Below are 23,935 nucleotides of genomic sequence, written 5' to 3'. Positions count from 1 at the left end.
CACTACATTTGCCATACGACAATTATACGTAGGTATGAATCGATAAAATAATTAACATATACAACTCTGGTTTGAATTCGATTACAATTTAAATTTAATTTCTATAAATATGCACGTAATGAATATACTTATTTTTAAGCGTATGCTTATGCCGTACTGACTAATCTGAATCATCGAATATGCAAGAAAACCGTTCACACAAACTGTTCATCTTTAAATGTCTGATGCGTGCGTTTAAATACTCAATCTCCTTCCGGTAGAGTTCCGCCTCGTAAAGCAGATTCTCATGTTGGTTTGCACATCCACCGATTCCGGTTACGTTTTCGTGGCTTCGGCTTTGATTTTGGGAGCTGGGAGTTGTCTCTTCAAAGTCCAAATAGATTTGAAAATAATCGGCATTTGTACTGCGACAAATGGGACATTGCTTTGACCTGCACAAGGTTTAAGATGGACTATAAATTTTTGTATTTTTTTTTTAGGTAATAATAGGTAAACTTACTCCTCCCACCAGCGCTGCAAGCACGTCCAGTGGAAGACGTGTCCGCAGGTTCCAGCATATATATTATCCGCAGCCTTATACTGTTCCGAGCAAATAACACAACTCACATGACAGCTGATCCTGTCAGCATTTGAAGTGTTACTGAAACTGCGGTTACTTCTTGCAGGAGTTTTCTGATTGCCGCCACTGTTGCGGCTGCTGCTGCTCCAACTGGCACACATTGTAATAATGAACTTCTATTGCAGGCCTCGCTACTTATTGATTATTGCTTATCAGCATCAATTGTCCGAGCATTCGCCAAATCTCTTAATCAAATACGAGGCGAAACGGATAAGCAGATAAAGGGCGAATACTTGTGTTTCCCCAAGAACCAGGTCAACTGATATGCTAAGTATTAATGCTTATGCTGATCGCTGGGCGTGTGTAAAATTACAAACAAGTTCCCTTCTCCCTCTCCTCTCTAACGAGATAATCAGCCAAATACAATGCATGTACTCATATACAAACAGTTAATCAAGTATTTTTTTTGACAAAAAAAATAATTCACATATTTAGTATTTATTTTTGAGAAGAGTTAAACTCAATAAGTTTAATTTTTTCTTTTTTTTTTGTTGCTAAGTTTTTCTAAGATCCTAAATCTACATTAAAAAAAGAACAAAATACCAAGAAAATATTTTTGCAAAATAAAATGTGAGCTTTGTATTTTGTCAAAACAATTTCTTGACTTACTGTATGTAAATATTGAAAATTCATGTATGTTTATAATATTGTACATATATTCGATTACTTAGAGTGCATGTCTTTTATTTTTGTTTTTGTTTGCTGTCGATTTAAAATATATTAGGTGCCATCTATAATAAGTAGGTACAATCATACATACGCAAGTAGTTTTAAAAATACACATATATATAAATAATATGGAATGCCTTATGACAGCAATCTATCTATCAATTGAGGTTAAGGTCCAGGTTAGACCCCTGCCAATCAGATCTTAACGTATCTGATAATTCAAACAACTTTGTTTGTTGAAAAAAAAACAAAAAAAAAATGGTGTACATATTTATATATAAATATATAAATGTAAGTATTAGATAAATATTAACGGTACAAGTCGAGAGTGAACGACCATGAGATACCCTGCACCCAATGCTGTAAAAGTTAACAGCTTACGATGAATCTCATAACATAACAGAACTGTTAAATACGAGTCCAATAAATGTAATTACAAATTGGGTGCGGTATGTGGTACATAGCATATATAAATAAAAACTGGTTAATACTAATTGTGATCAACGATAAATATCCATAAATAGGTATAATTACGATTACGATTGCTGGAAACGATATTGAGTGCACGATATAGCATTTACGACATATGTATGTAAATAACATAATGTTATATTCGTGCTATCATTTCAAAAGCAGTGTGTGTGTGTGTGTGTGTGTGTGTGTGTGTGGTGTATGGGAATGTAACAGTTACGATATTTGGAATTAAAGCATTTCGTTAGTCTTTTGGATTTGGAAACTGTGTTGGCACTTTGCTCGCATCATCCTGGCCTTTGTCCGGGCTCTGCTGCTGCGGTGCATCCTTGTCCTTGGGTGGAGTGTTGGCGCTATAAGGCTGCATTCTCTTCGGACTGTTGACGTTCATGTAAATGGGTGATTTCGTTACTTTTGTGGTTGCTGTCGGTGGTGAGGCTCGTAGTGGTGGTGGTGGTGGGGGTGTTGATTGCAACGTCCCCGTCGGACTTGGCGTTGCGGGCAGTTCCTCCTCCTCCAGTATGATGTCGTCCCCCACCATAGTGATGCGACGCAATGGCGCTGATCCGCTGCCCATTGAGCCAGCTCCTGGGCGATAGATGGCGCTGCTCAGGCTGTTTCCGCTGCTGTTGAATCCGTTGTTGATGTAGGAGTGATTGTTCTTCTTGAGCGGCAGGCGGCTGCTCCCGTTCCCGTTCCCGTTCCCCCCGTTGGCCCCTTCCCCCGTTGTTGTTGTTGTTGTTGTTGCTGCTGGTGCCAGCAATGTTACCGATGTTACTGATGGCGGTGGGGGCGTAACTAATGGCGCCACATTCAATTTGCTTATCAGATCCGGTCTCCTTGACATTAACTCCAGCGATTGTGTCGACTTTGGCGAAGCTGGCGCTGTCGCCGATTGACCGGGATGGGAGTCTAGCGTCGGTACCGCTCCCGTTCCCGTTCCCGTACCCGATGATGCCGCCGACGCCGCCGCCGCTGTTGCCGCTGTTGCGCCTGCCGACATCTGGGAGACGAGAGTGCGGCTGTGGTTGTTGCTCAACCCGGTATCTTTCCATTTCTCTGAAACGATTTGTGACCGTGACTTAGTCGACGCAGTTCGCATGCGGTTTCAACCCATATCAAGTTACATACCTGCCGCACTGCTCGCTCCATTCGTCTTGCCGAAGGGCAGGAGCAGACGAGCCGGCTGACAGAGGACGACCGTCTTGTAGGCCTTGCGGTACTGCTTGTTCATGATGACATAGATGATCGGATTGATGCAGGCGGATAAGTACAGCATGATGTAGCTAAATATGTGCAGGCTCGGATGCTCCACATCCTTATCGGCCACCTTGACAATTGTTATCGGCAGATAGCAGATGACAAAGGACAAGAATATGGCCAAAACCATTTTGGTGATGCGCCACTCGTTCCGCTTGGCCCGCACCTCGCGCTGATCCTTGACCCGCGTCGGAGGCTGCTTACCACCGCCAACAGAGACTACCGCCTCTGGCACGTCTGTGGAGTAGCTACTGCTGCTGTCGGAGGACACTCGGCTGGGTGGCAATGCTGCAGCTGATTGAGTCTGAGTCGGCGTCGAAGTTTGGATATCCGCACCAGAGGGCAACGAAGTGGCTGTGGCAACAGGTCGCAGATTATTGGGTATGGAATTCTGTTTGTTGGCATGACGCTTGAGACGCTGCTCGGACTTGTGGACCACCCAAAAGATCTTGGCATAGCAGGCAATGATCACCAGGCAGGGTATAACAAAAGCTGTAATAAACAGTGTCGTCTTGCTGCTGTGTCCATGCTTGTCGTTCATTATGGAGCACGTCTGCAGACGGGCATCGTAACCAAAGCGACCCCAGGCGCCCAATAGAGTTGGCAGCTGCATTCCGTAGGAGACGAGCCAGCAGGCAGCGATCATGATGGCAATCCAGTGTCGTTTATAGATGCGGGCATAGCAGCCATGGTGGGTGATCATCACGTACCGATTGATCGTGATCATTGCGATGCAGAGCAGGGAGACGCCAATGTTGCCATACTGGATGAACGGGATCAGGCGGCAGAGGACTTCGCCATGTCGCCAGGTGCCCTGCACAAAGCGCAATCCCTGGAAGGGTAGCACCAATGCACAGAACAGCAGATCGGCAATGCAAAGACTGCGCATGCAAAAGAAGAATGCCATTAGATCAAATAGATCATTCACAGATTTTAAGTGATCTTACCTTATAATGAAGGCAGCTGCCACATTGCGAACTTTGGGGCATTTGAGTAGCGCCACAACGGTTAGAAAATTGCCAAAGATGCCCACGATCATGATCAGGAATGTCATGATCGCCGCAAAGGTCAACAACGACTGAGAGAAGCTGAAAGAAAAAGCATAAGTGATCATTTGAATGGGTTTTTAACGCTCTTTAAGCGGTTAATCTGTGATCCTTTAAGTGATCGGTATGACCTTTTAGTCTGCGGGGTATGTACATATATCATATCTGGAGTGCTTCCGCTGGCTAAGAATCGCCAGGCATTGTTGAAACTCACAGACACTCACATATTCATACTCGAATTCGAGTTCAGACTGACTCTCTCCAGCGATCAATGCAGTCGATCGCAAGTTGAGAGGCACAATCTGTTGCATGTGTAGCGAGAGACGCTTGAAATGGTGCGCGTAATATTAACGATCTGTTATCAGACCTTTCACACTGCGCTATAATTACACAGCAAACACTGATAGGGTCGAGGGCATGTAGCATGCAACCTACCCGCTTTCATCAACAGCAGCATCCAGTGCAATCGTTGGTCCCGGTCCCGGTCCCGGTCCCATATCGTCGCCATATGCAAGGCCCTGGGTTGTGTCGTCACTCATGCTATAAGAATTGAAGAGAATGAAAGGAAAGTCACATGCGGTTTCAGCTTGAGGCAGGCTTGAGGCATTGGAATACTTGATAAGGCTGTTATCCGTTAGTTGTCCCTATGTATAGCCTAAGCACCGATCGATCGATAGCTAAGAAAGGAGTGAAGAGAAACGACAACCGACAATCGACTACCGACCACTGCCAACTGTCAACTAAACTTTGATATTGCCTAGCATCAAGTGATGTGCAAACCCGGGGCGGCACCCCGGATTCTGTCTTACATGGGGGCCCTCTTCTTTTGTTTTGCGCTCACATCGCATTGGCTGTTCCTTTCGACTACAATAAATTAGTGTCAATTAAATAATTTAAAGAGGTCACACACACTCGGCGCACTGAGAACCTACCCATACCCATACCCATACCCATACCCATACCCATACCATGCACCATCTCTTTAGCTTCGGGTGCAAAGATCAGCGCCGAACCTTAATTAATTGAGTGCTCTCGAGTCTGTTCCAATACGCGTACAAGTATGACACGTACAGAAATGCCGGAACACTTTAATATTTGTGTAGTTCGTGTGTAGTTCTATGTATTTCTGAGCAGTTGACGCCCAGTTCATACTTACTATCAAAACTCACTAAATTGGATAGGAGCAGGAGTGGTTTGTTAGATCGATGAAAGATCATAGGCTTATACATTGCTTTAATTTTATTTCGACCAGTATAAACTGAATTTTGAAACTGGATAAATAGTAAAAAATCATTAACTTAAGTAAGAAAATTAAAAAATATAATAGCTTTTGAGTATTAAATAAACCATGGCTCCAAAAAAAGGGTCTCTAAAAATATCTCCCCACACCTAAGCAATAAATTGGTCTGTGAATTGGTTATACTCATATTCATAGAAGAAATATATCTGTAGAGGGACCTTTAAAAAACAGCCGATCGACATATTGTTTTATAATATATTTTCATAAGCTTAGATCGATAAATCATAAGGCCGACATTTTGTTATATGATTGCAATTTATTAAGATGTGACGATCCATATTCACTAATTTAGAACGTGAATCTTTACTAACCAAGATAATTGATCTTTCGTTAAATCTATAGATCGTTTGTTGCGTATACGCGATGTTGAACAGCCATCGATCGCTTAGAACTAAAGCTGCACATTCTATGTAGATTGTTTGTGAACAGTAAGTACTTTTGTAGAGAAGTGTGTGTGTGTGTTTGTATACCATATCTTATCAGCGCGTAGAACTCACCTGGGTTTATTGGTGTGTGGCACATGCGATTGTTATTAGATGTGTACTCGTATTCAATTTCTCACAGCTGTATTGACTTACACGCTCCGATTGCGACACACTCTGATTAGCAATCACAGATCGCCAATCTCTGGCCACAGATTCACAGATCACTAGCACTCAGTGCGTTGGAGTAGTTGCTCTTATCAGTTTCGGTCACAGCTCAGCTCAGTTGAACACAGCACAATTTTGTTATTTGTTATTGTTATTAGTTGTTTGTTATTTACTGATCGTTGTTCACGTAATCGCAACTAATGTGATATTCCAGTGAGAAGTAATTTTGCATTCAAGTGTCAGTCAAAATTTGAAGTCCGTCTCAAAACGCGTTCAGATGCGATGCTATGAGTAATAACTGAACTCAACCAATCTGAACTCAACTGACTGAGTGTAAACAGTTGTCTGCCGCTCTCTGTTGCCGTTGTTTCGTTGGTCGTTGATCGTTGGTGGGTTATTCATGAATACTCAGCGGCTGTGACTCTGACTCTGACACTGACTCGGTCTGTCGCTGGGGATACGGTTGGGGGAAGGGGCCTGTCGGGTGATTCAAATGCCGCAGCGACACGATCATGACTAATACACTTGGGATTCCAGCATTGCAGACTTCTTCTTTGGTATTTCTTCTCTGTTTTGGCCAGGTACAAATGTTGCAACAGCAATCACCTTATCAACTGAACGCGAGACGGCGAACGCGATCAAAACAAAACCGGCCAACACTAAATGAACTAATATAACGGATAACGGACAATTTGCTTTTGTCGCCTTCGCGCTTGCGTTTGTCTACAACGACTGCACGTTATCGAGCTGCTCATTTTGCGGGAGCATAGCAGTCGACGTCACAGTCGACGTCGCAGTCGTCGTCGCCGTCGACGTCGCCGCCGCCGCCGCTGTTAATGTCACATTCGCTGCTTTCAATTGATATTGACAATTTTTTCTCTCCAAGCGCTCAACTGAATTGCTGCACGCGCGCTCTCTTTCGACCTCCCTCTCTCCTTCTTCTTCTTCTTCTTCGTCTGAATTGCGTTCGCTCTCGCTCTCATTGCTGCTGTTATTGTTATTGTACTCACAATCGTAGTACACATTTGTTAGGCAACATTGAAGTGGGACGGCGGGGAGATTACGATTTGCGATCGTTTTAGTTACTGTCTGTGTGTATTGCATGTGTTTGCATTAAAGGAGTATTTGTGTATTGCGTGTGTATTGCAAGTACATACATATATTTGTCGATAAACGACGACACGCACGACGAGACGCGGCCTGCAATTCACATTCCCATCAGCAAATACAGATCCAACTAGAACTTAGTCTGGCCCAGTGAATCACATAGTATTCAATCTTACAAAGTTGTAAACATATGGAACTCCTATACAGGGACGCAGCTAGAGGCGGGCAAAGGAGCAATTTGTACCGCATGTAATCAAATGAAGAGAATCAGAAAGATAATTCACTAAATCGTGCCTTCTACCTTTTTTTGCACCTGGCTCCGAAATGTCTAGCTGCGGCCCTGTATATGTGTATTTATTTATAATACTCATGGTAAATCCAAGTAGTTCATAAATTCAAATATTTGTTTTTTTTTTATTGTAAAAACCGCATATAGTAAAACGGTTTTACTAAAACCCAAAACAAAACTTTCTCATTTTTCTCCCTTCTTCATATCCGGCAGTCCATGGGTTGAACAAAAAAGTTTGACAAAGTTTAGGAATAATTATTTTATTTATAACTATTGAATATCAGAAATTTTGAGGCATGAAAAGGCTTTCGTCACTTGACTTTTACCTCGTATAGAGGTTTTTTTTAACTACACTCAGGAAGAATGCTTAAAAGGTCGCAACCGCAGGGTAGCTCAAAATCGTGCCCACTCGATTAAAATGTTCTTACTTGTTTTTTGATTGATTCAATGTTTCATGATTCAATGTTTTCATTCAATGTTTCAGAACACAGGAGCAATTTAGTTGTATGTCAAAATTAGACTTTAGACTTTGACTTTCTTATCGTTTAGCCTTTAGTGTATTAAAATATTTCTACTGAATTTCGATATTTTTTTTTTTCTACAAAAAATGCAATTCTTTTATATTTTTACACTTTTAATATGGATTTTAACTTATTTTCGTGTCCCGCCGAATATTGTCATACAAAGAATTCATGGACCTTCGGAAGAGGATGAGATCCCTGCCATTGAATTTGAAATAAATTACGATGTCCAACCCATAAACATAAATATGTGCGAGATCCAAGTATTTCCGGAGATGAATCAGTGTACACAAATGGCAATGTCCGAAAATCTAGCAAGGGAGAATGAATATTACAGTCAATCGAATTATCAAGATAAAACTGAAGAGAATAACACGGTTGGAGAGTTAACAAATGCAGTGTTCAATCCACTGATATTGCAGGATTTTATCAATCGATTTGACGTGACTGAATTTTTACTAAGGGGACTCTTAAATGCTATAACTTTCGGGACTACACTGTTTTCAGTACAATTCGCTTTGGGCATAACTCTATTGGCCTTGGTAAAATTTCTGTATAACTACAAAAGAAGTTTAAGTATTCAAGTTGTCTCAGACCTAGAACAAGAATCGGATGAAATATTGGAAACTGAATGCGATGGACTTGCAATCCAACAAGATGATAATGATTCAACTCTCGAGGAGTTCAAGGCTCTTCAAGATCAAGGAACCGGAGAGCATCTGCAATCGGATGAAGGAGATAAAATGCAGAATAGTGAAGAACTAAAAAATGGCATGAAGATTTTAGATATTACAGATGAATCCGATAAGACTGTATCATCTGTCAACGATCGGGAAAACGAAGTACATCAACCCTCCGAATCAAATACTGCTATCCGGATTAGTGGAGACTTGGAAGAAGCAGTGGATAATTTGAGTGATGATCGTGTAGCTCTTTTCGTACCATCTGCAATTAATCAAGAAGCAGAAGAATATCTGCAAACTATGTACCCAAGCATGAAAGATATTTTATGTTCACTACAAAAAAAAACTGAAGAGTATTTGCATGCTGAGAAAGATGATATTGATTTAATTCAAGATACATTTTCATCCGATAAAGGACTGCAAATCCAGCTTGAAGATATACCGATTACAGATTCCAGAACCTCAACTGCGGCTGTGTCGTTTTCTGAAGATATAGAAACTCAATCAGAAGCTATGTCGACCAGTGAAGACTTCCAAGGGGCTGAAAAAATTGAAGGTCAAGCCACGCCAAAATCATCGGAGCATCAACTAATTGAGGATTATCTGCAGACGAAATTTAAGGATATAATGCAGATAAATAAAAATCTGCAATATGCCGAAGAGTTTGCAAAACCAATAATAACAGAAGGACTTGAAACTAAATTAGTAGATATTTTAGCTATCGGTGGATCCTCAGAAATTGAAAGTCAAGCTGATTCAGAAGATCTTGAAGCAACTCGTAATTCCGAGCACGACGACTTAATGTTGATCCGTGGATATGCGTCAATGTCAGAAGAATTACTAGCTTTGCTTCAACCATCCGAAACCGATGAAGAAATCGATTATCTAAGAAGTGAAAATAATTTAAAGATTCAAGAAACAGATGCAAATTATCAAAATCAGCTAGACAGTGATTTGTCATCTGTGGACGATGGTAATGATGATATTTATAATCTAGATCAAGAATTAGCTTCACTGGATACAAGCTCCAATAATAGCATTGAATCGAATGAAATAATTCCAAAAACTGTGAACTTGGATGAATCTGTAAAAGTAGTTCTTTATACACCCGATGGTGAGCCATGCGTACTGGATTGTACAGTTATACCTGATGATTAAATGTTGATTCGGATGTTGTAATATATATTTACTCAAATAAAATAAAAAAAAAATATAAATAAAGATCTATTGCTTAACGCGTAGATTTGTTCAGTATCCAAGAATTACACAAATTGCTTGAATTGATATTGATAATGATATTGATAAGGTTACGACTCGATTACGGGTTCCATTTCTCCCCCTAAATATTTACTCAAATCGTAGAGACGATTTTATTGCCCGGGGTGTGTTTGTGTTTGTTTATTGTGTCAAGAACACGATCGTCTTTAGATATCCAAATACTCGTGTGTAAATGCCAATGGAAATCGTATATCATATCTTTTGATTTCTAAACAATTCTCCAGAGTTCTTTCGCTGTGTAGTTTGCCAAGAAAGTGCCCCTTTCCCATTCCCCATTGAAAGTGCATCTGATTAGTGGTCAGTTTGGAATCGATGCCAACCGCATGCCACAACAACATTATAAATATATAAAGTATATATATATATACATACGTGTATACATAAATACTATATTGCATGTGTGTGCCTGCATAAAAACAAACACTTCACAGTTGGAATGGACTGGGGAGAGTTCAAGACGACGACGCGGTCAATTTTCAATTGTTGCCAAAGAGTTTTTCTTCTGACTCAGTTGTTTTGAGTATAACACAGACACACACACACATAAACTATGACACTCTCACTCTCATTTGCAGTTCCATTTTCATTTCTCACTCCCATTCATTGCGCTCTACTCAATAAACCGGGAGTTCAGGGCCCGGAGGGAACCCGCACCCATCACTCGATTGCTCAGTTGCGGCTACTGTGCGACTGTTGTTCTTTATATACATATGTACGGCATACATATGTATATGTATATATGTAGATATATATTTTGGTTACTGTTTGCTTGCTTAATTAATTAAGACTTTTATATCAATGACGCTGATGACGTTGAATACCATGAGACCATTGTGAACCAACTAATGTCCCAGCCTTATATACCATATATAGGATAGGAGATCACTTAGCAAAAAAAAGTACTCCTGATAAATCACTTAACTCCCATCAGTCAGTCAGTCAGTATAAATACCCCAAATACTTCATATATGTCCAAAATATGTTTCTGAGCATTCTTCAATCTTATTTCTGGTATTCTGAGAGAAAATAGTTTCTATGTCACATACCATAAGTATTGCTGTATCCGAAAATGTATATTATTTAGAGGATATTATAATACCTTTTGAATAATTCCACCTGTACTTTGTATCTAAATGTACTTTCTGCACACTCATTTTAACAAAAAGTGTTATACTCTATAAGTAAGTAATTTATAAGTTCTCAACAAGGAATTTTTGTCCATAATATCGTATATACTCCATAAGTAACTCTGTATTCTAAACTTCTATTGTCCATACTTAGTGCGTACTAGTTTTTGTCTATCCCATAAGGAATGACGATCATTCCCTTGACTGGATCTATGTGAGTAATTCGGAAAAAAGTTATGCTCTCTTTTTTTGTTTTCTAACCATATCATGCTTATATGTATTATCGGCAGTCAGGCGGAAGAAACTACTCGTACTACTATGTATGCATGATCATTGCTGGAACTCGAAAGAATCGAAAAATTCAATTTGGAAACCGTGAGAGATCACTCTCCAGGGCAGCGAGTGATCATTTAATGATATTAGCAAAGTTGGAATTTCTTTGGTTGGCTGAGAAATAGTAGCCTATAGCCCTGGTAGTGTATTGTATTAGAAAATTCCAAAAAAGAAACAATACCAAAAACAAAAACAGCCAATGTATAAGAACAATGTAAACAAAGCGGTCCGCTCATTTCAAATTACCCGATGATGAAGTCAATTGTTGTATACAATAAAAATTGTGTTGTTTTCCTTTTCGAAAGTTTCGTTTCGTTTCATTCTCAATACCCTGTAACTGTTGAAATGTCGAAAAGAGAGTCCCATTTTTTTTAAAAAATCTTTTTTTGAGAAAGGTATTTAAGTACTGTAATCATTATAAGTTTTATTATAAAAATTACATCATAATCATAATATTTAATTTATAATGGTTAGCTTTGAGTTATTTTAAGCAACTTAACCAATAATCATAGTTTTGAGCAATTATTTATTAAAATTATTGTTGAAAAGAGAGTTCTTTAGTATTGAAAAAAAACGCATTGATCTCAAAAACTGTAGAAGCTAGAGCTTTTAAATATAGTATGTGGATTCAAATACTTAGTATGTATTTAAAGAAATGATAAAAATACCCGAAAATGTTTTATTTAATCTATTGAAACATAGCTTATCTTCAACACTCCATTAATCTCAGGAACTATAAAAGTTACAGCTTTGAAATTTAACACGTGGATTCTCGTATCAATCTACAATTATCAGATATTTTTTCTAATTGAAATTAACTGATTACATTCAAATGTATTTAAGTTTCAAAATTTTTTTTAGTGATAGGTTAAGGAATGAATCGGTATTTGCAAGTCGTGCAACCCCGATTGAAGCACTCTGGATGAGTGTGTGTTTTCTTTTTGTGTTTCTAGCTGGATGGTTTGGGCTATTTGGGCTAGTGTAAATGTATAGAATTTAGTTTAGTACAAAATCGGCGCAGGAACGAGCGCGTCATAGTTTCAAACGCCGCATTCCTTAAGAGCACGCATCACCTCACCATTCACCCCGTTCACGTCCACATCCACATCCACACCCCTCAGCGCAAAGAGTAGCCCAGAGATCACTGGGGTGGAGCATGTTACGCCAGTTCGATAGCCAGGCGCAGGCCCAGATCCAGCACCAGCTCCAGCTGCTCAGTGTGCCAGTGACGCAGCCTTTGGGACTGGGACTGGGATTGGGATTGGCCAGAAAGGCTGGCGCTAATCGGAGCAGTGTGGAGCATTTGGGGGAGGAGCAGGAGAATCAGTTGTTCGAGGGTTACTCGGATGAGTTGCTCACGTTTGCGTGGATCGCCTGCATTGTGTTCATCATTGTCGGTGTTCCCGGCAATCTATTAACCATTATCGCCCTCTCACGTGGCAAACAAACACGCAACTCTACGGCCATCTTTATCATAAATCTTTCGTGCTCGGATTTGTTATTCGGATGCTTCAATCTGCCACTGGCCACATCCACATTCAAGGAGCGCGCCTGGACGCACAGTGATCTCCTCTGTCGTCTGTTTCCCCTGCTCCGCTATGGCCTGATGGCCGTCTCCCTTCTCTCCGTATCGCTGATCACCATCAATCGCTACATCATCATTGCCCATCCGCGACAGTATCCACGGTAATTGATTCAGTGATATGTGATGACTGAATAATACTCTCTCATTGATCTTCAACAGAATCTATCAGCGACGCTATCTGGCGCTTATGGTGGCCAGCACTTGGCTGATCACGTTCTCGATCATGATACCCACGTGGCGAGGGATCTGGGGTCGCTTTGGTCTGGACAAGAGCATTGGCTCCTGCTCCATACTCCATGACAAGAACGATCGATCGCCCAAGGAGTTCCTCTTCATGACGGCCTTCATGCTGCCCTGCATCTGCATTGTCATCTGCTATGCCCGCATCTTCCTTCTTGTCCGCCAGGCCGCCATTCGGGCGGGCGCCAATGCGGCCAAGAATTCGGAGATCGCCACAACGCCACCAATCCAAGCGACGCCACAGCTGCAGACACTGGCCAAGAAGGTGTCGGACAAGGACAAGAGCAAGGCGAAAAGCAGGGACAAAGATAAGGAGAAGAATAAGGACATTGACTCCGCTAGTCAGGAGACAGTTCGTCCTTTTGTTGTGCACGAAAGTCTCGCCTTTATCGACGACAACGTCTCCTCGGAGAGCTTTCCCATCTCCTACAGCATAAAGAAGGAATCTCCCATCGATGCTAATGTCGTGTTGCAGGACAAAGGCATTGCCAACAACAAGCAGACGCGATCAGGATCGACAGCTGCAACGGTAACAGACTCCTCACTAAACGACACTAACATCGGCCGATCCCAAACCTTAATCGAGCAGGGCAGAAACTCGTAAGTATTCCCAGAAAATACCCAGCAAAGTCTTAAGTAATGTTATCCGATTAAACTATATGATCAGAGACGCAAGATCGTTCAATTTCAAAAAGATAAGATAATAAGTTCCAAAAAATCAAAAAAATTTGTTGTATATCAAAAATTTCTGCAATATATTGTCTTCAAGAATCTAGATGAATGGAAAAATTTCAGATGTTTTGCTTTTAGATTGGGGGATCTTGTGAAAACTGATTTAAATAAGAATATTTGTAAAGTAACTTAAATTTTATGTTTAAATTAAATTAAATTAAATTATTATTTTATAGTGAATTTATTCTGATAAATAGTTAATTAATTTCTAATTTTTTTTTTTGAAAATAGAAAAATAATTTTTAGAATTTAATTATGATCAGCATAATTTTAATGTTATCTTAAAATGTGTAGATATATTAAACAATTGATAGATGAGAAACTATTTTTATCTAACATATTATAAAACACAAGTTGCTTATTTCTTAAGCTATATCGCATTTATTTACGTAAAGAATCGATGACAGATTTTTAAAAATATTTTAATGTCGTTTCACTTTTCAGAAAGAATCCGATTACAACCTCATTGCGCACCTCCTTTACGCGATTTAGTCCCCGTAAATCGCACTATGTTTCCATGGGTAATACGTCGAATGCATCGTCGATTTATCCGGGAAGGATGAGTGCAAAAGATCGTCGATTGCTAAAGATGATACTCGTGATATTCGTGTGGTTTGTGATCTGTTATCTGCCCATAACGGTTGCCAAGATCTGGAAGAGTGCCAACAATGTGCACGTTTTCAACATAATGGGCTATCTGCTGATCTATCTGACCACCTGCATCAATCCGCTGATCTATGTGCTAATGAGCTCCGAGTATAGACGCGCCTATTGGAACCTTCTGCGGTGTCATCAATCGGAGCAACAGCAACAGCATCAACGCGCCATGAAGAAGCATCTTGAGTCGAATCGGGCGGCCAAAACATGATCTGTATGCATATAGAGAACACCCCGCATCCCTCTCACCGAGCTCCGTCCCCAACATCGACAGCATCGCAATATTTGAAAAATGATCGTGTATCAACTTGGCCAAATATCCACATCCGAATTCATATCCATATCTGTATGCATATTCCCGAATCTGTAATTATTATGAAACTTCTGGGTTCATATATATAGGGATCGTCACGATCATATCATAGTATCTTGTATCATTTCGATCACAAAATATTATTTATTTTATTCTTATACAAGTACTTTTGATCTTTACTGTGTTTTCTTTAAATTGAAAAAGGCCTAGTGTTGGGCTTGAATTATTTTTCGGATTTTAAGATCAAGGAATATTTCTTTCTTTAAAATCGTAGTACGATCCCTATATCTATATATAAAGCTTGGACTCGCCACGTTCGCCGCCCATTCCTCCCATCCCTCGCTCAGAAACTTGTCTGAGGCATCGCTAAATCGGGATCGAAAAGAATTTTTGCATTTTATATAGTACCAAATGAATTTTTTAATATCTGGGTTTTACATTTTTAAATTTCCTGTTTAAGAACAATCGATGTTTTTGCTGCTTGCCGCTAATTATTGTACCAATGCATACATATGTATATATGTATGTGAATACATACATATCGTACATATCTATAACAGAATATGAATATATATATGTAGGTATATATGCATAGGATGCACATATCCAATGCACCTTCAATAAATGCTTCGAATAATTGATATATGTATGTATGTAAGTAGTTTACGTTGTTTTCATCTCGCCAATTCTTTATCGTTATCGATATCGTAATCGCTTTTTAGAATCTTTTCTAGTACCAGATCAATACACAAGTAGAGCTCTTAATATAATTATTATCAATATACATATTGTATATGCCAGTTAATGTTAATGCGTACGAAACTTGGACTACTTAATTCTAGTAACACAACTAAATGATCCAGTATTATTATGGTAATACTCGTCTGCATATCGGTATCGATATCGATTACATGCATATGTATATCGACTTTGATTGATCAAATTTGAATCATACATTCTTCGTTTAGTTCGGATCGCTAACGGTATGTATATGTATGTATGTGTATATATATATTTATATGTAAACCTATAAATGTGTGTGTGTATAATATATATAGTATATCGTATATAGTATATAGTATATCGTATAGTATATAGTATTATTGTATGCATGTATATTTTGGATAAAATTAATTATTAATTTTAAATATTTTAATTGCGATTGCGAGCGTAATAAAATGGTTTTTGCCACACAGTGCACCATGGGCATCTCACACCGATTCCAGATGCTCGGAGATCTCCAGAATGGGACTCTCGCTGAGTGGCTTCACCATCGTCTGCCAACTGGGAGTGAACAGACTGAGCACCGGTGTCGTTGTCTGTGATCTCACATGATACTCGGCCTCGCCAAGTCCATGATGCATGTGCCCGTGAGCATGAGCAAGAGTGTGACCATGCCCGTGACCTCCGCCTCCTGCTCCGCCTGCTGCTCCTGCTCCTGCTCCTGCTCCTCCTCCATGGCTGTTGAGCAGCGCCTGTGGCGGAGTTGTTGGTGGCGTTGCTGGCGTCGTGGACGGCGGTGGCGCTGATGATGCACCCGATGCTGTGGCTGTTGTGGTTACGCTGACCTGTTGACCCACACCTGGCAGAGATTCACTTGCCGGCTGGCTAATGTAGGATGTCTTCAGGTTCATTTGACTGAAGGCATGTGCTCCGGGCATGGTCAGCGAGTGTTGCAGACGCGGTGGCCCACTCCTGGGTCGGTCGAGCATGGCCAGCTCGTACAGATCCTCGGCGAGATGCTGTTCGGATGTGGGATGTGGATGTGGATGTGCGTGTGTGTGTGCTGGTGACACCACGGCGTGCACATGGCTGTGATTGTACTGGACGTGCTGGACATGATGATGATGATGCCGACCCGCCAGCTGTGCCTCCAGAGCGTACTGCTTCTGGAAGAGCTGTCGCTTCTGCTGGAGCAGGCGATGCTGCAGCAGCTGCTGTTGCAGCGGCGGCTTCTGCATGGGCGACATGGGTGACATGGCCACACCGCCGCTGCTGCTCACCAAATGCTGGTGCTGGTGCGGATGCGGATACACGCCCGGCGGAGGCGGCGGTGGTGCATAACAGGCGTGACCATGGCTGGCATAGAGATCAGTGCCCGCTTCCAGCAGCAGCGGCGGCGGCGGAGGCGGCACATAGGACAGTTGCTGGTGATGGTGCTGCTGTTGCTGCTGCAGATGATGCAGTTGCTGGTGCGGCTTCACGGGCATGGCATAAAATTGACCGTGTGTAAATTGACAATTGGCAAGGCTGAGCTCCTCCAGTGCGAGGTGACCATGACCATGACTGTGACCGTGACCGTGACCATGACCATGACTATGACCATGCCCATGAGCATGACCATGTCCATGGCCGTGAGCATGTCCGGGCGCATAGACAGCTGCCTCCTGCTGCAGCTGCTGGATCTCCAGCCAGCCGTGGCGTTTGGCCTGCTCATATCGATAGCTGCCGTAGACGCGGCTGGCGCCCAGCAGCGAGCTGGAGCTGAGCAATCCCTGGGCCACCAGACCGTCGCTGGCGCGGCGACCCTCCCGAAAGTGGATGGGCGATCGCTTATCCACAAAGGGCGGCGGCGGCGGCGCCGGCGACTGGTTGGTTGGCTGTCCATGCGCCTGCGCCTGACCTTGACCTTGGCCCTGTGTCGGAGGCGGTGTCGCCAGCAAATTCAACGCACTGGGCATATGGATGCATGAGTTGTGGCTGCTGTACAGGGAACGCTCCGACGAGTGCTCGCTGGAGATGGAAATGGAGTTTGAGGCTGAGGCTGACGCGGAGGCAGAGGCAGAGGTAGCAGCAGCTGCTGCAGCTGCAGCGGTGGCGGCCAGCATTGAGTTGCTCATGCAGGAGGGGAGACTGCCGGCAATATCCGGCACGGAGGGGAGCACAAAGTCAAGGCTCTCGTAGGCGCTGCAGTTGCTCTTCGAGGAGCCGCGACTCAGATTCTGGCTGAGGCTCTTCGAATAGCTGCCGGCGAGGACGCCGCTGGAGCTGCTGCTGCTGGCATAGGAGCGTGTCCGGGTTGCCTGCGCACTGGTCAGATCCGTCGAGGATTGCGATCCCTCCTTGGCACCCTCATTGCCCTGATCCGTTTCGCAGCCCTCGTCGGTGCTGGAGCTGCCCTGGGCCAGCACCTTCTTCTCAAAAGTCTTCTTCTCGCGCCTGAAACAACAAACATATTAATTGGGATGCTTAGTCCAAAATAGTCGTTCAATCAAGCTGATATTTTTCTTATAACTAAATATGGGTTAAATAAGCCTAAGTTTTGAATTTCATATTCTAACGTTGGTCGGAACGAACGCGAGGTCAAACATACTAAAGTCGGTTTGAAGGTAAAAATTCAACAGCTCCGGTTTTATGTACTATTTGAATTATCTTTATATTACAACATATATAGGTGCACTTTTTGGGTTCGATTTTATATAATATATCTATTTTTATGGGTGACTAAACTGCTTAAATTAAGATTAAAAGTCGAGCAAAATAGTTGAGTGTCAGATTGGTTTTTACAGTGTTTGCAACGTTTTTTTTATTCCTTTCTTATTCAACCAAATTGGAAAATAATTTTCACCATTATATCTTTTATTAAAAACCTGATATACAGCTTATTTTCCGATCCGTGATCAAGTGATCACGGGGTGGTATCGAACATCCAACCAACCACTTTAAGGTGACTTAAGAGACACATCTCTAAAAATCCATTAATCGTGCATACACCTATCTAATGTTTTTTTATACTTTACAGAAAAACAGAATCCTTTGCCAATATAATATTGATATCAACGTATCGATACCCATCCCAATCCTCCACAAAGTCATCTAACTCACCCATCTCCATTTGGTTTGCATTCCTGTCCAGACTCCTCAGCTGGTTTTCCTGGTTCGCTGGCAATGCCATTGCTGTTTCCATTTGTAGTTGCTCCCTTGCGCTTAGGTTTCTGATGTGAATTGAAGAGCAATTAGTAGGTACATAAAGTGAACATGGAGATAAAACTAAATAAATGAGGTTAGACTTCCTCCAGTTGATGAAGTGCAGTCTATGAACGTATATTTGAGTGTGCCAAGTGAGCATGGATATTAGCGGACACCACAGGATATCAAGTGACAATGGATGACATGAAATTAAGTTGTGGTATACGGAAATTCTCAAAATTTAGTCTCGCTAAAATGTTGCGCCTAGTTACACAGACAAATTTTTAAACGAATAAAAGTGAACATGGAGAACTTGGTGTAATAGTTGGTTAATAATATATGAAAATTCAGTCAGCGAAATATGTCTTAGATAAAATTCATGAAAGACACTAACACTTTCAAGGAAGTACACCACAGATTCGAAAATTGCAACTTAAATTGTTCTATTTAAATGAAGTGTCAATGGAGGACGCACTTAAAAATTAGCTACATAATTAAAAAAGCGTTGTCAGCAAAAAAAAAAAAAAAAATTACCATGGAGGACACGGTGTACAAGTAATTCTAATGAAATACGCAAAAAGTAAGATTGGAATATTCGACAAAGACAAAGACGTACACTGTCAAAAAAAAAAAAAAAGAACTAACCATGGAGGACACATGCACTCCCAAGGAAATGTACCATCAAATCGGTAAACTAAAGCTGAAAGTGGCACGTACCTCAATGGGCAATGGACTCTCCTGCAGAGTCTGGAACAGTCGGTTGGCTTCGGCTGACATCTTGAAGCGAAAGCTTTGATTGAGATTTGTGGTGGAATCGAAACTGTTCGAGCTGGACATGGGTTTTATTGTCTTGTTGTGATCGACACTGGGCGTCGAGGCAGTCAGATGATCTGGTATGTGCTCCTCCTCCTTCTCCTTCTCCCTCTTCGTCTTTGTCTCCTTCTTCGCCTCGGCGATGGCAGTGGACTGTAAGGAGCAATAAAAATAAATTTCAAATTGTGCATCGAGTTTAAAATCGAGTTGTCAAAGTTGCCAATAAAAAATCAAATTGTCATTTTATCGGCTAACTTTATCGATTCAAAGATTCATCGATTTTTTTCAAATCAAATTATGTGGAATGGATTATGGTTCTTAATTTTGAGGTTTTTTTATGAATGTTATTTCAAGTGCGGTGTATTTGTTGCTCTTTATAAACAATTCATATAACAGAACATTTTAGAAAACAAAACAAGAAATCAATATGCGATATATATATATAAATATTGATTTGGCCTCTAAATTCATTATTCATTCAAATATTTTTAAATTCATTCGACAAAGTTTTTTGCTCCAGATCTTAATTTCAATTTTGATGCTAAGGGTCCCCCCTTAGAATTTTCAAAAACTCAAAATTTTAAATCTCAATTTTTACCTTTTAATCAACTGCTTACATCGTAAATAGTATAAAACAATACTTAAAACTTGATTCTGAGACCTTTTATTTTTTTGTAAAAAATCATGAAGTATTGGATACGAGTTTTGACATGTAAAGTGGTTAAATCAGAAGTATGACCAACTTTAAACGGAATGTCATTTTGATCATGGTGTAGCCTCTAAATTTATTCTGCATTTAAAGATAATTAATTTCGTAAAAAAAAAAATTCCCTCTAGATATGGGGTTAGATTTTAATACCATAGGGTCCCCCCTTTGAAATTTTGAAAAATGAAAATTTTAAATCTCAAGTTTTCACTTTTAATCAACTCCTTATAGCGTAATTAGTATAAAACAACACTTAAAATTTGATTCTGAGACGTTTCATTTTTTTGTAAAAAATCATGATAAATCAGACAAAAGTTTTGACTTGTAAAGTTGCCAAGTCAAAGATTTGACTAACTTCAAACTTTCATAACTTTGTAAAAACTAAACCGATTTAGAAGCGGAATGTCATTTTGATCATGGTTTGGCCTCTAAATTTATTCTGCATTTAAAGTTAATTAATTTTGTAAAAAAAAAAAATGACCTCTAGATATGGGGTTAGATTTTAATACCATAGGGTTCCCCCTTTAAAATTTTGAAAAATGAAAATTTCTACGAAAATCGGAGTCTACGAAGAAGAAATCAAAAAACATTTCGCCACGAAACTATGGGTCTAAAATCAATTTCTAGCCCCCGCTAAAAGGCAAAAAAAGGTGGGTTTTTCGACCGATCGTTCCTGTGGCAGCTATATGATATAGTTTACATTTGGACCGAATTTGCTTTAAATCGGTCATGAGAGTATAGCTGTCAGTGGAGCAATCAGTCGAATCGGCATCTACCCTAAGTGCCCGGGTACAGGGTATCCTACTGTCGAGTGCGCTCGACTGCTCCGCTTGTTACTATGCCTAAAGATGAAGATTGTGGTGCAACTCACCTGCTGCAGCAGCTGGCGACAATCCTCGGTGCTCTGCTTGATTATGTACTCGCTAATAGTCTGATGAAGCTGCTTGGGCGCCGGCGATGCCAGATGCATATGTGCTCCCTGCTCCAGCTGTTGGCTGGCATTGAGCAGCAGCTCCCGGCAACGCAGATTGCCCAGCGATGGCATCTGCTGTCCACTGCTGCTGGTATTGTCAATGCTCAGCGAGATGCCGACGGGACGTGGAGCGGCGGCAATGCTGCGCGGTGAATTTAGGCTGTGATGGCTAACCCGGGATGAGGCAGTGCAGCTGCTGCCCGGCAGTGGGGTATACCTAGTGGGCAATGCTATGCCCTGACTCGGACTTTGACTTTGACTTTGACCCTGACTCGGACACGGACTCGGAGTCTGAGTCGGTCCGTGAGCATCGTCAGCGTTACCGTTACCGTTCATGTAACGGATATGGGCATGGGCATGGGGATGGGACTGCTGCTTGACCGCATAGTAGGGATCGGCAGTGGAGCGCTCACTCATTAAAACAGTCTGGTGGCGACTAAGTCTTTTGTGTATCGAATCCTTGGCCAGGATCGTGGTGGATATTGTCTTTGATTGCTGATGTTGCTGTTGTTGTTGTTGTTGCTGCTGCTGTTGTTGTTGCTGCTGGAGCTGTAGTTGCTGCTGCTGCTGCTGTTGATGAAGCTGCAGCAGCTGCTGTGTGGGCAACTGCTCCAGCACCAGAGCCTGCTTGCTGCTCTTGAAGAGCAACCGACTGCTGCCGGATTCCGTGGGCTTCGTTTGCGTCTGCTCCTTCTTGTGGGAGACGCGATCCTGGAGCAGCAGATAGATGGCAGCCACATGGTCGTAGGTGTTCTTCTTTAAGCTGGCACACGTCTTGTCCGGCCCAATGCCCACATACTCGGCCATGATGCGGAGTATATCCTCGCTGGGCTCGAGCACCGCCTGCCGCTCCATGTTCAGATTGTATTTGGCAATTAGCGCATGCTCCAGCAGCTCCGGGCACATCCAGCGATGGCGCTTGATCTGCTCAATGGTATAGCGACGCGTTGGCTCCAGCACCAGCATGCGACGGATGAGATGCTCGCACTCGGAGCTCATGAAGAACGGTATCCGAAAGCGACCGGATAGCACACGATCCCTCAGGCTCTGGAGCGTGGAGCCATCAAAGGGCAGTGCACCACAGACCAGAACATACAGCACAACACCCAAAGACTTCAAAGAAGCGTAGATTACAAGATTAGGAGCAGCAATGGATTATCAAGGACATTAACCTACCCAGATGTCAATCTCGGGACCCGTGTACTGCTTGCCCTCGAATACCTCTGGAGCGGCATAGGGCGGAGAACCGCACCATGTGGCCAGTAGCTCGCCGGGCTTGAAATGATTGGAGAAACCAAAGTCGGCTATCTTGATGTTCATGCTAAAGTCGAGCAGAAGGTTCTCCGCCTTGAGATCCCGATGCACAATGCCCTTCTTATGGCAGTACTCCACGGCGGAGATGATTTGCCAGAACTTGAACCTGGCCGCCGACTCCGACATGCGTCCGTACTTGGCAATATAATCTGTGGAGGAGGAGCACTGGTTACAAGTTGACTCCATGGAGTACAAGAGGTTCCCAACTCACCGAATATCTCACCCTGACTGGCGTACTCCGAGACGATGTAGATCATGTTCTTGGTTTCCATCACCTGCAGCAGGGAATCGGGGAAGATTAGTTGGATCTATCTAATGACTGGCGGGGGATTGATCTGGGAACTGGAACACTTACCTGGTAGAGTTTGATGATGTGGGGATGCTTGAGCTTCTTCATGATCTCCACCTCGCGATAGACCTTCTGCAGATTTGTGTGATCCAATTGCGATTTATCAATGATCTTGATGGCCACCTCGTTCTTGGTGATGCGATGCCTGGCCAGCTTCACCACAGCAAAGTTACCCTTGCCAATGGTGCGCTCAATGTCATAGAATCCCACACGCATTGGCTCCTTGAGCTTGAGCAGCTCCTTGGGTCCGGTGCCGCCGCTGGCGAAGATCTTCTGCGCCAGTAGGACTTCCTTGCAGCTAACCAATGCCTCAATGGAGGGTGCTGTCACAGCATCGAGTACACTCCGTGTGCTGGCCTGCACCAGCTCTGGTTCCGGCTCCGGTTCTGGTTCCGGTTCCGGTTGCAGTTGCGGTTGCGGTGACTGTTCCGTTATCGCTTCCACTTGATGCTCCACCTTTTTCTCCGACTGTTGCTCCATCAGCTTCGACTTCGACCTCGACTTTGACTTGGACTCCTGCTCATGGCCATTGGATTTAGCCAACTCTGTTTCCTCAACTGTCTTCCCACCGGCTGGCGACTCGGCGACTCCCTCATCCTCAGCCGCTTCGCACGCGCTCATTTTCAACGAGCCGAGCTGCCGTCGTTGCAGGGATTCAAACGCTGCTCGAACTGCTCTGACTGCCGCTGCTGCTCCCGCTGCACATGCTCCCGGCGCATGCAGCAGCACTACAGACGACTAGGTGCACGCTCCTCCATTGCAGCGCCCTTTGCAGTTGATGAAAACAACGAAAACAAGTTCACAAAATTTTTATACATTGATAAGAGATTAGCTCACACACACACGCACAAACACACACACACCTATGCACACATACATGCGCGTACGCAAGCAGTTATTGCATACAGTAAGTCAAGTAATTGTTTTGACAATTAACGAAATTCACACATTTGATTTTATTTTTATTAGCTAAATTCAGCGATTCAAATCATAACCAATTAAATTCGGAAACCATAACTGAAACCTTTATTTTTCAATATATACAAATTCA

General features: G+C 42.2%; 4 protein-coding genes across 6 annotated transcripts; 1 reads left to right on the top strand and 3 right to left on the bottom strand.

The window, feature by feature from the left end:
* Positions 1 to 104: 104 nt before the first annotated feature.
* Positions 105 to 743, bottom strand: LOC117794308 (ERAD-associated E3 ubiquitin-protein ligase HRD1A-like). The gene is made up of 2 exons (XM_034634915.1): positions 500 to 743; positions 105 to 431 (listed from the first exon to the last, which is right to left on the bottom strand). The coding sequence occupies exons 1-2, from the start codon at positions 718 to 720 to the stop codon at positions 161 to 163; spliced, it is 492 nt and encodes a 163-aa protein (XP_034490806.1). The 5' UTR covers positions 721 to 743; the 3' UTR covers positions 105 to 160.
* A 562-nt stretch (positions 744 to 1,305) lies between these two features.
* Positions 1,306 to 6,682, bottom strand: LOC117794287 (G-protein coupled receptor moody). 3 transcript variants are annotated; one of them, XM_034634889.1, is made up of 5 exons: positions 5,863 to 6,682; positions 4,501 to 4,605; positions 3,967 to 4,107; positions 2,891 to 3,900; positions 1,306 to 2,818 (listed from the first exon to the last, which is right to left on the bottom strand). In XM_034634889.1, the coding sequence occupies exons 2-5, from the start codon at positions 4,602 to 4,604 to the stop codon at positions 2,004 to 2,006; spliced, it is 2,070 nt and encodes a 689-aa protein (XP_034490780.1). In that variant the 5' UTR covers position 4,605; positions 5,863 to 6,682; the 3' UTR covers positions 1,306 to 2,003. The 3 variants fall into 3 exon arrangements, with proteins under 3 accessions (XP_034490780.1, XP_034490783.1, XP_034490782.1); XM_034634892.1 differs by lacking the exon at positions 5,863 to 6,682 and adding an exon at positions 5,677 to 5,692; XM_034634891.1 differs by lacking the exon at positions 5,863 to 6,682 and adding an exon at positions 4,681 to 4,801.
* A 5,575-nt stretch (positions 6,683 to 12,257) lies between these two features.
* On the top strand, positions 12,258 to 14,986 carry LOC117794291 (G-protein coupled receptor moody). The gene is made up of 3 exons (XM_034634896.1): positions 12,258 to 12,979; positions 13,038 to 13,718; positions 14,295 to 14,986. Exons 1-3 carry the CDS (start codon positions 12,450 to 12,452, stop codon positions 14,716 to 14,718), a joined length of 1,635 nt encoding a protein of 544 aa, XP_034490787.1. The 5' UTR covers positions 12,258 to 12,449; the 3' UTR covers positions 14,719 to 14,986.
* A 984-nt stretch (positions 14,987 to 15,970) lies between these two features.
* LOC117794313 (TRAF2 and NCK-interacting protein kinase) lies at positions 15,971 to 23,647 on the bottom strand. Its single transcript, XM_034634921.1, has 7 exons — positions 22,891 to 23,647; positions 22,747 to 22,810; positions 22,398 to 22,684; positions 21,120 to 22,334; positions 19,447 to 19,695; positions 18,646 to 18,755; positions 15,971 to 17,979 (listed from the first exon to the last, which is right to left on the bottom strand). Exons 1-7 carry the CDS (start codon positions 23,503 to 23,505, stop codon positions 16,032 to 16,034), a joined length of 4,488 nt encoding a protein of 1,495 aa, XP_034490812.1. The 5' UTR covers positions 23,506 to 23,647; the 3' UTR covers positions 15,971 to 16,031.
* Positions 23,648 to 23,935: the final 288 nt, after the last annotated feature.

The sequence above is a fragment of the Drosophila innubila genome, chromosome X (assembly GCF_004354385.1).
Source record: "Drosophila innubila isolate TH190305 chromosome X, UK_Dinn_1.0, whole genome shotgun sequence".
Lineage (NCBI taxonomy): Eukaryota > Metazoa > Arthropoda > Insecta > Diptera > Drosophilidae > Drosophila > Drosophila innubila.
Note: the sequence above shows the minus strand (reverse complement) of the source record. Positions and strands in the feature narration are given on the sequence as shown.

Excerpts from the sequence above, each read along its gene's own strand:
- LOC117794313 (XM_034634921.1), bottom strand. The coding sequence starts at position 23,505 with ATGAGCGCGTGCGAAGCGGCTGAGGATGAGGGAGTCGCCGAGTCGCCA. Across the intron at positions 22,335-22,397 it reads GTCCCGAGATTGACATCTGG|TCTTTGGGTGTTGTGCTGTA; the intron begins GTAGGTTAATGT and ends GCTTCTTTGAAG. Across the intron at positions 19,696-21,119 it reads GTCGCCAGCTGCTGCAGCAG|TCCACTGCCATCGCCGAGGC; the intron begins GTGAGTTGCACC and ends TGCTCCTTACAG.
- LOC117794287 (XM_034634889.1), bottom strand. The coding sequence starts at position 4,604 with ATGAGTGACGACACAACCCAGGGCCTTGCATATGGCGACGATATGGGA. Across the intron at positions 4,108-4,500 it reads GCTGCTGTTGATGAAAGCGG|CTTCTCTCAGTCGTTGTTGA; the intron begins GTAGGTTGCATG and ends TTTTTCTTTCAG. Across the intron at positions 3,901-3,966 it reads GCAGCTGCCTTCATTATAAG|TCTTTGCATTGCCGATCTGC; the intron begins GTAAGATCACTT and ends TTGCATGCGCAG.
- LOC117794291 (XM_034634896.1), top strand. The coding sequence starts at position 12,450 with ATGTTACGCCAGTTCGATAGCCAGGCGCAGGCCCAGATCCAGCACCAG. Across the intron at positions 12,980-13,037 it reads CATCCGCGACAGTATCCACG|AATCTATCAGCGACGCTATC; the intron begins GTAATTGATTCA and ends GATCTTCAACAG. Across the intron at positions 13,719-14,294 it reads ATCGAGCAGGGCAGAAACTC|AAAGAATCCGATTACAACCT; the intron begins GTAAGTATTCCC and ends TTCACTTTTCAG.
- LOC117794308 (XM_034634915.1), bottom strand. The coding sequence starts at position 720 with ATGTGTGCCAGTTGGAGCAGCAGCAGCCGCAACAGTGGCGGCAATCAG. Across the intron at positions 432-499 it reads TTGCAGCGCTGGTGGGAGGA|GTCAAAGCAATGTCCCATTT; the intron begins GTAAGTTTACCT and ends AACCTTGTGCAG.